Source organism: Vombatus ursinus, unplaced genomic scaffold (assembly GCF_900497805.2).
Source record: "Vombatus ursinus unplaced genomic scaffold, bare-nosed wombat genome assembly UNPS02004704.1, whole genome shotgun sequence".
Classification (NCBI taxonomy): Eukaryota; Metazoa; Chordata; class Mammalia; order Diprotodontia; family Vombatidae; genus Vombatus; species Vombatus ursinus.
The window spans coordinates 1,470,612-1,484,909 of record NW_020944482.1 but is presented as its reverse complement, the minus strand read 5'-3'; the positions used below and the strand labels follow the sequence as shown (position 1 = coordinate 1,484,909).

Sequence of the window (14,298 nt, the reverse complement as noted above, 5' to 3'; positions counted from 1 at the left end):
AAAAACTTCCTTACATAGCTATTAAAAAGTGGAAATTGGCTGTGTGGGTAGTAGAAGGTTCCCCTTTATTGGAAGTTATCAACAAAGGTTGGACTTGCTGGTCTTGCTGAAGGGATTTTTGTTCAAGTGTAGTCTCTGGGGGTTCTTTTAGCTGTGACATTATGTAAAATCTTTCCTGGACTCAAAGCATAGGGCTCAGGGTAATTGCTCCTATTTGTACTACCTTGACAGCTATGTAAATGGTATTTGTCATCTATAACTGTTTGATGAGCAAATAAGTCATATTCTTTCACCTATTAAGTAAATCTATATAGAAATCTTCTGGAGGATTTGTATAGCATGAGAGGATTCATCTCTTTTCTATAGACCTAGAGAGAATGTCATTGCATCTAGCAGACCTGGAAGGATTAAAATGAGTAGTTTAAAACATCCCATTTTTTTATAGCAGTTTTACTTGGCTGGTGAGCCTATTTTGATAGGGTCCTATACTCAAGATAAGCATGAAAAAATTTCTATGTACAGTATTTGAGTCATATGATATTTTAGTCAAATAAGGATCAGTTGAAGTTATTTGAGATGTTTAGTTCGGAGAAGACAATATGTAGGGGAACAAATATGTATAGAATTGTCACATGGGAAATGAACTTACTCTGCTTGTACAAGAGAACAGAACTAGAACAAACATGTGGCAGTTACAGGTTCAATATAAGGAAGAGCTTCCCAAAAATAAGAGCTGCTTTGGGGTGTACTAATTGCCCCATCATTGGAACTTTTTAGGAATAGTATGTTGCTTCAGATAGAGTTGAACTAGATATTGTATGTAGAATTCCTTGAGGGATATTTCATCCTGTCTTTATGTCCCAAGCACCACACAGTGATCCTGCACAAAAATAGGTACTTAAAATATTGTTCTTTTTTGATCCACCAAAAAGTTAAATGATTATATGTTTTGAGGTAAAATCTAAAACAGAAGAGTGGTGGGGAAAGTGGATATGGAGTCAGAGAACTTTGGTTCCATCCTTGGCTTTGCCACTTAGTTACGTTGGACAAATTACTTCACTTCGTTAGTTTATTTTCCTTATCTGTAAAATTAAGAGGTTTGGAACCAATGAGCTTCTTTCTAGCTTAAAATACAAGTTATTTCTATTTTTTTTTACTACATTGCTATCTAGTAAAAGAATTTTAAATTAATCTTTAACCCATATTTATTATCATTAGTTTATTAAATACCAGTATTTTATGTTTGCTTGGTTCTACTTTTGGGATCCTTGTTCTCTTTCATTGATCCATTATTCTGTAGGGCATTTTTTTCCCCAGTATCAGTGAGTCTTAATGATAATGGAGGATGTATATAGAATACCCTAATGTCAGATATAGTAAATTCTCCTTCATCTTTTGTCCAACATCCATTGATATTCTCATCCATTCATTTCAACACCTAAATGTTGATCTACTCTCTAACATAACCCATAGGTATTTGGATTGGGGTAAATTACCTCTGTAAAATTTTAAAAGTATGTTTGTCGAACTGAATAACATCTGAGGACCTTTCTATCTAGGTATTATTAAAATTAGACTAAAAACACTTCTGAAGTTTTATGTTAATTGGGGAAATGTTATTACACTACAATAGAATCAATGAAGTTATCATAACAAAAGAAAATGCCTAGGGAAGTGTCTAACATGTAGCTGCTAGAGCTGAGGAATTTTTTGCACTTTCCTTGGAGAATATTAACAGTATATTTAGATTACTTAGACTCACAAAAAAAAAAACTGTCACAACTAGAAGAAACCTTAGAAGTCTCTTACTAATGAAAGAACTGTGGTCCAGAGAGGACAATTGATTCATTCGAGATGAATCTCAGGAAAGACAGTTGGGCAATGTCACTAGGTTTGAGCAGAACCTGTGGTTTTAGAAATCAAACACAAATACTAATTTTTTAAATGTGTTTATTTGTTTATTCTTAGTTTTCAACATTCACTTCCATAAAATTTTGAGTTCCAAATTTTCTCCCTATCTCTCCCCTCCCTCACCCCAAGACAGCATGCAATCTGATATAGGCTCTACATACACATTCATATTGAACCTATTTTCATCTTAGTCATGTTGTAGAATTGGAACCAATGGGAGGAAGCATGAGAAAGAAGAAACAAACAAACAAAAAGAGAAAAAAAGAGAAATCAAACAATGTATTTCGATCTGCATTCAGACTCCACAGTTTTTTTTCTGGATGTGGACAGCATTTTCCGTCATGAGTCCTCTGGAGTTGTCTTGGATCCTTGCATTGCTGAGAGGAGATGAGTCTGTCAAAGTTAGTCATTGCACATTGTGGCTGTTGCTGTGTATAATGTTTTCCTGGTTCGGTTCACTTCACTGAGCATCAGTTCATTTAAGTCTTTCCTGGTTTTTCTAAAGTCTGCCTGCTCATCATTTCTTATAGCACAATAGTATTCTATTACATTCATATACCACAACTTGTTCAGCCATTCCCCAACTGATGGACATCCCCTCAATTTCCAATTCTTTGCCACCACAAAAAGAGCTGCTATAAATATTTTTGTACATATGGCACAAATACTGATTTTTCAAAAGGCCAGATCTTCTGCTAGGACAACTGCATTTGTTGGATAGAAGGGAGTGGCAACTTCAAGAAAAAATATGGGAAAAGAGGGGAAGAACAGGGAAGATGGAAAGGAGCAGGAGAGATAACAGTGATTTGTAAAACCCACATCATTCCTCTAGGTGTCATTCCCTGGGTTGCTAGTGAATTATATGCTCCAAAGCAGATATATGGGATAAATAATGCTATTTTGTCAATGTAACTTTCTCCAGATCTACTTATCTGATATCTGAAAAAGTTGTTCACAGTGCTTGGAGGAGTTAGCTTAATTCAGTGACCGTGTGAATTTTTTGATGACGGATAAGGTTGCAATGACGATTGAATCTTTTCCCACATTCACTACATCTATGGGGTCTTTCTCCAGTGTGACTTCGCTGATGTTCAGTAAGGAAGGAGCGCCGACTATAGCTTTTACTGCACTGGCCACACTGATAGGGTTTTTCTCCATTGTGGATTCTCTGATGTTGAATAAGTCCTGCACTCTGACTGAACGCTTTCCCACATTCCCTACACTGATAACGTTTTTGTATATTGTGGATTCCCCGATGATTAAAAAGACCTGAACTCCTACTAAAGGTTTTACCACATTCATTACACTCATAAGGTCTCTCTCCAGTATGAATTCTTTGATGTCTAATAAGGCCAGAGTTTTGAGTGAAGTGTTTTCCACATTCATCACATTTATACAGTCCTTCCTCTATAGGATTTTCCCATGGCTTTGCTATCCTGCCCTCATGTCCACAAATTTCTCCATACTTGGGGTCATGGTGAGCATTCAAATTTAATCCACTGGATACCTCCCTGTATGGTTCCATTGTCTTATTATATTCCTGCTTTATTGACAACTCCATGTTCTCAGTGCTTGTCATACCATCTGAAACAATAAACAAACCATATAAATGTCACCTGCTCTGTGTATATGTAAAGGTAAGGAATGTAGAAAGCCAAACAGAAATGCTGAAGTAAAGAAGTAAAGAGGTAAAGAGTAAAGAAAGTTTACTCTTCTAGCCACAGCACTCTTTAATTCCCTGCCTTTGAACCTTTTCAATGTAGAGCAGCTCTAGGGGAAATCTTCCCACAATGCTACACAAAAATGAAAATATATGTAATAATGTGGCATTTAATCTTGACTCTCATGACTGATGTTGTCCACTCCCCATCCCAATAATAAGGATCTTTCTCTCACATCTGACTGATTTTTTTCTTCTACTCACCTGTACAGATACCTCTTAGGACCTCTCTTTTCTCAGCACCCTGTGGATCCAGGGACAGTGGTTCTCCTCCTTCCTTCAGCTGAGAGATAACAGCAGTTTTGGAAAGTGGAAATATTGATGCTGGAGAAAAATGGGCCATGAATGAGACCAGTCCTGCCTTGAGCCTACCCCTACGTTAGGGAAGCATGTTCCATCCTTCTTGCACTACTCTGCTAAGCACTTAATGAACTGGGTAATTGTGTATAATATAAAGAATAAGACTTTTCACATATTATATACTTTCAGGAGATATAACAAACTTACATATTCCATTTACTTTTTCTAAATTTATTTTATGTTTGTGCCTATAGAATATCAGTCTTCAGCAATAACCCACAATGATACAGCTTTTTAAGACTGACAAAGTGCTCTATTCATAAAAACCTTATGAAGTAGATACTTCAAGTGTTATGAACTCCATTTTACAGTTTCACTCATAGGAGGAGATGAGAGAACCTTGGGAGTTTGTTATTGAGGAGAAGAAACCTGGGCAAAATCTTAAATACCATTTCACTTGGTGTTCTCATCAGCTGCCATGGTTTCAATTATTATCTCAATACTGATGATTTTCAGATCTACTTATCCAGTGCTAACATCCAGTCTCACATTTCCAGCTGCCTTTCAGTTTCTGTTTGTTTCCCTGAGAAATAGAAAGACTTGTGTCAGGCAAACCACAAGTCTCACCCCAACCAGTCCATCCTCTATTCATATTCCTCTGAATCCATCATATTTGTTATTTCTTAGACACAATAATATCCCATTATATTCATTAGTTACAATTTGTCCTGCCATTCCCCAATTGATGGGCACTTATTTTTGTTTCTAGTTCTTTGCCACAGCAAAAAAATACTGCTGTATTCTGGTACAGAAGAGGCCATGAAACATCTTGCACCTTTTAACAGAAGCGTAATGATAGATACAGAGATACAAAGTGAAATATGTCAGACATCTTAGAAAGGAGAGCTTCTACTCAAGCTACTACTCAAGTGGGTAGTAAAATATAACCTCCCCACCTAAAACATTTTAAAATTGCATATAAAAATTTTAAAATGCAGTAGATATATTGTCGTTGTTGTTCAGTTGTTTCAGTCACGTCTGACTCTTTGTGGTTTTCTTAGTAAAGATACTGGAGTTTGCTCTTTCCTTCTCCAGCTTGTTTTATAGGTGAGGAACTGTGGCAGACAAAGTTAAGTTCAGGGTCACACAGGTAGTAAGTGTCTGAGGCCAGACTCAAACTCAGGTCTTTCTGACTCCAAGACCAATGCTCTATCCACTTAACTGCCCACAGAAGATTGTTGTTGGTCATCCTTTGTTCTCAAAGAGGACCAATAACATCAAACAGTTATAATAATATAGTGAGGCAGGTAGGTGGTACAGTAGATAGAGTGGCAGATTCAACTTCCTGAGTTCAAAGCTGGCCTCAGACACTAGCTATGTGACCCTGGGCAAGTCACTTAACCCTGGTTGCCTCAGTTCCTTATCTGTAAAATGAGCTGGGGAAGGAAATAGCAAACCACTTGAGTACCTTTGCCAAGAAAACCCCAAATGGGGTCAAGAAGAGTTAGATACCACTGAAACAACTCAACAATAACATAAAAAACCCTCTCTATATGATAGTTTATAGTTTCTTGTCATTATGCAGTGAAATGTTTGTGTTTTTTTATGATTAAGTACACTTTAAAATTTTAAAAACAACAAGACTACCAAAAAAAAAAACCAAACAGATGAGCAGATTTTTTTCTTAACAAACATCCTGGACAATGAAAACACAATATGAATGAATACAGGAACCAAGTAAAGGAGAAGTAATGAAGTAAATTACTCCAAAGTTAAAAAACCAGAAAGAAAAAGACATCTATGTGGTTCAAAAACAACAACAACAAATAATTCTAGAGGGACCATTGAAAGATTTCTTTCTAAAAGGACACAAGAAAAGAAGAAAGAACTTAAATAAAGGTGATGATGGAGTACAAGCCTAAAACACCCTATCTATAAGTGAAAAAAAATTTTTTATGGAACTAAACTACAGAATGGGAAGGTGCATAAAAAAAGAAAAGGGAGGAAGAAGACTGAGGGGAATGTGTGATGTGCCCTAATTAAGTCAATAGTATACAATGAAGGGAAAATTTTTGTAGCCTCTCAGGAAGTAGATGGCTATAAGGAAAAATGAAGAGGTAGAAGTATTGAAATATTGGGAAAGAAAGAGGGGAATCAGTGGTGATTCAGTAGTGGGAATGGGTTTTACTTACAAACATTGTGTGTGTGTGTGAGAGAGAGAGAGAGAGAGAGAGAGAGAGAGAGAGAGAAAGAGAGAGAGAGAGAGAGAGAGAGAGAGAGAGAGAGAGAGAGAGTCTGTAAAAGATTGAGACCATTGTAAGGACAATGGGTATAATCTTTAAGAATTTGGTGCTTCAAGAGAGCCATCATGAGACAGATATATTCCTAATCCCTAAACCAGGTAATGATGAAACAAAGAAGAATAATAAATATGAATTCAGACATTTTAAATAGGGGATGAATCCAGGATGCCAGAGTAGAGAGAGCATTCAAGCTAAAATATCCTGACATTCCCTCCAAATAGCTTTAAAATAACACATAAAATTGAATTCTGGAGTGGCATAGTCAACAGAAGGTCAGAATTTTTCTAGCCCAAGACAATTAGGAGATTGAAAAGAGAGGTCTGTGATGCTGCAGTGGGGGATGGTCAGAAGTGCAGCACAGTGGCAACACCAGTTGTAGGCATTGGAGGTGGCAGCCACAACAGCAAAAGTTTGGGAGCTCTCACCACTCAGAGAAGATGGGGGAATTGGATAACTGGTCAGAAAGAAATTACAGAGAACTTCTTAAGCTGGCATTGGGTTTAGGGCCAAGCACTGTTTGACAGCTCCATTGCCCATTATTCCAGGGCCCAATCCAGGGCAGAGAGGAGCACTTGTGGTTGTAAGGGAGTAGGGACCCTGGTTACTGTTTCAGGGCAGAGAGAGAGAGCATGGGCTCTTTTTCCAAGTCACAGTTCCAGGGAAGAGAGAAATGTTAGCTATTCCAGTTGAAAAGGAATGTGATGGGGGCAGAGCCAAGATGGCAGAGCAAAAGCAGTGACTTGCTTGAGCTCTCCCCCAAACCCCTCCAAATAGTTGTAAAAAATGGCTCCAGACAAATTCTAGAACAGCAGAACCCACAAAAAGACAAAATGAAACAATTTTCCAGCCCAAAGCAACCTGGATGGTTGATGGAAAAGGTCAGTTGTTGCACCAGTCCAGGAGAGGAGCACAGTGCAGTGTGGGCTGTGCAGTCAAAGACTGGGTCTTAATGAACCTGAAGCAGGCCTCAGGAGACTGAATCACAGGTAGGTGTGGTGGTTTCCAGACTTCTCAACCCACAAATGCCAAAGACAACTTAGAAGGTCAGTAGGAAAGGTCTGTTGGACCTGAGTGAGAGAAGAGAGTGGTCTGGCCCCTGTCTTGGTGCAGCCCAGGGGTGGTTGTGGGGGCAGCAGCTGCTTCTGGAACTCTCAACCCATAGACAGTGGGTGGATCGAGGGGCTGATCAGAGGGGGATTGCAAGGACATCTTTGCTGGTGCTGAGGCAGGATTCTCTTGCTTTGAACATCCTTAAATCTGGGTTGCAGTCCTGGGTCAAAGAGGAGCACTGGTGTGGTGGAGCTTATAGTGGTGGTGGAGAGGGAATCCTCCTCACAGATCAAAGGCAGAAAAGAGTGCAGAAAAGAAGAGTAAACACCTCTCCTTAGATCATACCATCTTGAAAGAACTGGAAACTTACAGGTCTCTAGAAGTATCTCTGAAAACACCTGCATAAAACCTCTAAAGCTTGGGATAGTACATTCTCCACACTGGAAATGGATCCCTACCTTAACAAATTGTTTAAAAGTCAATAATTGACTGGGAACATGAACAAACAGAGGAAAAAAACTCAGACTAAAAAATCTTGCTTTGGTGACGAAGATCAAAACATACAACTGGAAGGAGACAATAAAGTCAAAGCTCCTATATCCAAAGCCTCCAAGAAAAATATGAATTAGTCCCAGGCCATGAAAGACCTCAAAAAGGATTTTGAAAAGCAAGTAAGAGAAGTAGAGGAAAAATTGGGAAGAGAAATGAGAGTGATGCAAGAAAATCATGAAAAACAAGTCAAAGACTTGCTAAAGGAGACCCAAAAAAATACTGAAGAAAGTAACACCTTAAAAAATAGATTAACCCAAATGGAAAAAGAGGTCCAAAAAGTCAATGAGGAGAAAAAAAGCCTTAAAAAGCAGAATTGGCCAAATGGAAAAGAAAGTCTAAAAGCTCATTGAAGAAAATAATTCCTTAAAAATTAGAATGCAGCAAATGGAAGCCAATGACTCTATGAGAAATCAAGAAATTATAAAACAAAACCAAAAGAATGAAAAAATAGAAGATAATGTGAAATATTGCATTGGAAAAACAACTGACCTGGAAAATAGATCCAGGAGAGATAATTTAAAAATTATTGGACTACCCGAAAGCCATGATCAAAAAAAGAGCTTAGACATCATCTTTCAAGAATTATCAAGGAAAACTGCCTTGATACTCTAGAATCGGAGGGTAAAATAGAAATTGAAAGAATCCATTGATCACCTCCTGAAAGAAATCCCCAAAGGAAAATTCCTAGGAATATTATAACCAAATTCCAGAGTTCCCAGGTCAAGGAGAAAATATTGCAAGCAGCCAGAAAGAAACAATTCAAGTATTGTGGAAACACAATCAGGCTAACACAAGATTTAGCAGCTTCTACACTAAGGGTTTGGAGGTCTTAGAATACGATATTCTGGAGATCAAAGGAGCTAGAATTAAAACCAAGAATTACCTACCCGGCAAAATTGAGTATAATCCTTCAGTATAAAAAATGGACATTCAATGAAATAGAGGACTTTCAAGCATTCTTGATGAAAAGACCAGAACTGAATAGAAAATTTGACCTATAGGGATGATATCTAAAAAATAAAATTAAAGGGTGAGAGAGGATTATACTGGGAGAAAGAGAAAGGGAGAGGTAGAATGGGGTAAATTATCTCACATAAAAGAGACAAGAAAAAGCTTTTACAGTGGAGGAGAAGAGGGGGGAGGTGAGAGGGAATAAGTGAATCTTACTCTCATCAGATTTGGCTTAAGGAGGGAATAACATACACAATCAATTGGGTATGGAAATCTATGTTACCCTACAGGAAAATAGGAGAGAAGGGGATATGAGAAGGGGAGATGATAGAAAGGAAGGCAGATTGGGGTAGGGGGTAATCAGAAGCAAACATCTGAGGAAGGACAAGGTCAAAGGAGAGAATAGAATAAATGGGGGGGACAGGATAGGATGGAGCAAAATAAAGTTAGTTTTTCACAACATGACTATTACAGAAGTGTTTTTCATGACTACACATGCATAACTTATATCGAATTGCTTGCCTTCTCAATGAGGGTGGGTGGGGAAGGAGAAAAGGAGAGAAATTAGAACTTAAAGTTTTAAAAATGAATGTTAAAAATTGTTTTAACATGCAACTGGGAAATAAGATATACAGACAATGGAATATAGAAATCTACACTACCCTACAGGAAAATAGAAGGGAAAGGGAATAAGAGAAGGAAGGGTGTGGTAGAAAGGAGGGCAGATTGGGGGAAGGGGTATTTAGAATGCACACCGTCTTGGGGTGGGGGGAGGGAGAGATGGGGAGAAAATTTGGCACTCAAAATCTTGTGGAAGTGAATGTTGAAAACTAAAAATTAATTAATTAATTAATTGATTAAAAAGGAATGTGCTATAGGAAATGACAGGCAGGATGATTTCAGAAAAACCTGGAAAGACTTACATGAACTGATATAAGGTGAAGTGAACAGAACCAGTAGAACATTATACAGAGTAATAGTAATATTGTTTAATGAAGAACTGTGAATGACTTGGCTATTCTCAGCAATACAATGATCCAAGACAATCCCAAAGGACTAATGATGAAGCACACTATCTACCTCCAGAGAAAGAACTGATATTGTTTGAATACAGAGTAAAGCATGATTTTTTTTCACTTTCATTCTTTTTCTTTTATTCGAGTCTTATATAAAATGACTAATATGGAAATGTTTTATGTGATTGAACATGTTATAACCTATATCTGATTGCTTATCATCTCAGGGAAGGAGAGAGGAATAGGATTTGTAACTCAAAACTTTTTTTAAAAAAAAGTTTAAAAATTGTTTTAACATGTGATTGGGGTGGGGAGAATAAAAAATATTTAAAGAAACAAAATGAGTAGAGTTCCTATCTGGTTACTAGAGCCCAGACCATACCTATCCCCAGATCACATCCCCTTGGAAGCATTAAAAACTTACAGACTCCTAGAGCTAATTGTGAAAAGAGTAGGGTAAAAATGCCTACAGCTTGGACCCTATGCCTTGCTCCCCAACTCCTTGCCCCAGGTGAGCAGAGCTCAACTCTAACATCAAGCTTAAAGTCAAGAAATAGACTGGGAAAATGAGCAAATAACAAGAACAAAAAAGGAACCTGGTAAAAGAGGCATCAAAATACCAAAGAAAATAACACCTTAAAAAACAGAATTAGCCAAATGAAGTTCAAAATCCCACCAAAGAAAGCTGTTCAATGGTTTTCAATCAGATCTGACTGCACATATTTCGGCAAAATCTTCTCTAGTAAAAGTTTTTTCCTTCTTAAGTATCTGGATCACGGTTTAAAACAGCACCAACATCTACCTCCAGACCATTTCAATGGCAGCTAGGGGTCATCACAGAGTGGGCAAATCTTACCTTTAAGCAGGGAGACTAAGCTGAGTAACAAAAGCCAAAGTTGTAAGGACTGGCAAAATAGGGAAAATGGCAACTGTAGAAAGTACAGTGAAAGGATAGGCACACTAATACATTTGTTGGAGCTATGAATTGGTTCAACTAATCTGTATGCAATTTTGAACCATTTCTCCCAAATCACTACTCTTTGACCCAGAGATACTGCTACTAGGCATCTACATTTAAGAGTTCAAAGAAGGAAGGAAAGAACCCCTATGAAATGTAAGAAAGCCTCAGGTTGAATAAGTTACAGAGCCCTTTAGTAGTAACTCTAACCTATACTATTCTCTTTTTAAAATTCTGTAATTATGTCTTCTAAGATGTGGTTGGGGGTGCTTGTCATTTATCATAGGAATATTGTCATTCAGCTGTTTTCAGTCATGTCTGACTCTTTGTGACCCCATTTGGGGTTTTCTTGGCAAAGATACTGGAGTTCTTTTCTATTTCCTTCTTCAGCTTAATTTCTAGATGAGGAAACTGAGGCAAATGAAGTTAAGTGACTTGCCTTGGCTCACACAGCTAGTAAGTGTCTGAGGTCAGATTTGAACTCAGGAAGATGACTCCTCCTGACTCCAGGTCCAGTACTCTATCCATTATGCCGCCTATCTGCCCAATAAAGAAAAGAATTCCTTAAAAAGCAGAACTGGCCAAATAGAAAAAAGAGCTACAAAGCTTCTCTGAAGAAAATAATAACTTAAAAATCAGAATTGAGCAAGTGGAAGAAGAAATCAATAGTCAGGAAAAATGCTTGAATCACTAATAATTAGAGAAATGTGAATTAAAACTACTCTGAGGTAACACCTCACATCTATCAGATTGGCCAGAAAAAGAAAATGACAAATGCTGGAGGAGATGTGGAAAATTAGGTACACTAATGCACTATTGGTGAACTTGTGAACTGGTCCAACCATTCTGGAGAACAATTTGGAACTTGAACCAGCAATACTACTACTAGGTCTGTATCCCAAAGATATTTAAAAAATAAAAGGAAAAGGAAAAGCATTCGTATGTACAAACCTGACCATGAAAAAACTACTATGATGACAGGGAAGTTCAAGACACAAACTCAGAAGACAATGATTTGAAAACATCTATAAGCAATGCTTCAAAGAAAAATGCAGATTGAACACAAGCCCAACAAGAATTCAGAGGAGTGAAAGAAAGAAATTTTTAAAAGAGAAAAAAATCGATTTTAAAAATCAAATATGAATGGGAGAATGAAAATTGGGAAAAGAAATGAGAGTTATGCAAGAAAACTATGAAAAGAGAATTAACAGCTTTGTTAAACAGCACCTTTGTTAAAAGATATAGGCTTACATCTTGGGGTGGGGGAGGGGTGAGATGGGGTGAAAATTTGGAACTCAAAATCTTGTGGTAGTTAATGTTGAAAAATAAAAATAAATTTAAAAAAATAGTTTCTTAAATCTAGACTCTAGAGACCATCAACAAAACAATAAAGCCCTGTTTATAATGTTGACCTATTTCTGAGGTGTAAATGCTTATCCTGGAAATTTAACAATTGGCTCTTGAGAGGCTCTAGCATGTTTCTGAGGTCACGATGCTAATTAATTAATTAATTAAATTTTTTTTAAACATTAAAAAAAGATATAGGCTTACAATGAAGAATAATTTCCCCAGCAAAGCTGTATGGGGGTGGGGGGAGGTAGGAGAGGATTGGAGGAGGGACCTTAATAGAATAAAAGACTTTTAAGCATTTGGGGCTATAGAATTATGCAGTGCTACAGTCTAACAGGATGAGAAAAAACAAAAGTGCCTTCAGAAGCTTAAAGGGCACTAAGGGAACCTTTATTAAATTAGAGAAACAAATGACAGGGGAGAATGGATTGGTTCTGTGCTGTGGGTTTTAAGAGGAAAATGAGAAAGGAATACACTAGAGTTGAAAAGAAGAAGGGTGTGTAACTTTTTACTTTACATAATTGGGGTGTGTGAGAAGATTATATAAACATGAAGGAAAGGATAAGAGTATACAAACATGGAGGAAGGGGTAAGAGGAGTAGATAACAGAGGATCTTCATTCCTATCTGAAATGGACAAAGCAGGATTGAACATACACACGCGCGTGCGCGCACACACACACACACACATACATTAAAAAACACCCAGCAGGGAAACAAGTGGGCATGGAGTAAGGCAAGGGGTGGGAAGGTAGAAGAATACCAGAGAGGGAATGGTTTCAAGCAAAACCACCTTCCTGATTCTAAAAGAGGAGTGAGGAGGATTAAAAGGAGGGGGGAAAGAAAGAAAAAAACTAGAATCAAGGGTCTTCTCATCAACTAGAGAATGGCTGAACAAACTGTGATATATGAATGAAATGGATTATTGTGTCATAAGACATGACAAGAGACAACTTCAGAGAATCCTGGGCAGTATGAACTGATGTAGTAAAGTGAGCGGAACTAGAAAAACAAATGATAGAAGGAAGACACATTATAAAGAAAAATAATTTTGAAAGACTTAAGAACTCTGGTCACTGCAATGACCAACCATGTCTTCATAGGACCCATGATGAAACATATTATATACCTTCTGACAAAGTGATGCAGAAATATACTTTTTTTTGGACATTGACACTATATGGTCTTGTTTTATTTGAATGTGTTTATTCATTATAATGTTTGTTTTTAAATTTTTTTCTTTCCTGCTGGCTTCTAGTACCTAGCAGTGCCTTACATGTCTAGGCCTCCTCCTACCCTTCCAAGCCACAGTAACTCAGACATATGGTTGATAGTCTCCCCAGAGACCTGCTGCTTGGCCCTAGGTCATGCTAAGAGGGATAATAATAGCACCTACCTTATAGGGTTGTTATGAGATAATATTTGTAAAAAGCATTTAGCACAGTGTCTTGCACATTTAAGGCTTTTTCCCTCTCCAACTCAAGTTTCACCTATTGATCTGCACAGGCTTGTACGACCTAGGCCGTGAAAGCTTTTGGGGGGTAGGAGACAAAGATTCATCGAAAAGGTATGATCTCATTATACCTGAAACAGGTCAGTCATTAAGGAGTAGAGGTCACGGGGAGGAGAAATAAGTTCAATCCACCAAATCCATCACTTTTAGAAATTTCATCCCCTACCTTGCTATTCCATCATGGAACTGGGTATACAGCCTGAGAGAATTTATCTTTATGGCACTAAGGGTGCAAGATTTCTCATTTTGTCTGCCTGTAGAGGGATACTTGATTCAGCTGCTTTTTTAAGTCATCTCTAAACTCCACCAGTAGATGGAATTCTACAACTGTCAAATACTCTGAATCACTCTCATTAGATCACACCCTCATTAGTCATTATTCCTATAGTTTCATTAACTTGTTTATATTTCTCTTGCTAACCATCCAATTTGTTACTTTTAAAAGCCCACCTTCTCCCAGATTCCCGCATACTAGAAGACACCATCAGGGAAATAGCATCGGGGTAGTAATAGGACAAGCTTGGGGTTTTTTTGTCACCTGCTCAAATCTTCAATCACTATTACCCCTAGTGTCCTGTTTTACAGCCATCAATTCCATAGGGCTAGACATCTACTTCATAGACATCCTCCAAAGAAACTTCCTGATCAGAAAGCATATTTTCCTCCTATATTTTA

The 14,298-nt window shown here is 37.6% G+C and overlaps 1 protein-coding gene across 2 annotated transcripts in view; it reads right to left on the bottom strand.

Moving 5' to 3' along the window:
* Positions 1-2,496: 2,496 nt before the first annotated feature.
* ZSCAN9 (zinc finger and SCAN domain containing 9) overlaps positions 2,497-14,298 on the bottom strand; it is a 15,854-nt gene continuing 4,052 nt past the window's right edge. Inside the window, exons 3-4 of one of the 2 annotated variants that reach the window (XM_027841092.1) lie at positions 3,836-3,955; positions 2,497-3,495 (exon numbers count right to left, since the gene is read on the bottom strand). In XM_027841092.1, coding sequence (XP_027696893.1) covers positions 2,882-3,495; positions 3,836-3,955 — 734 coding nt within the window. In that variant the 3' untranslated portion in view covers positions 2,497-2,881. The remainder of the gene's footprint in view (positions 3,496-3,835; positions 3,956-14,298) is intronic. The other variant, XM_027841101.1, reaches the window with a different exon arrangement.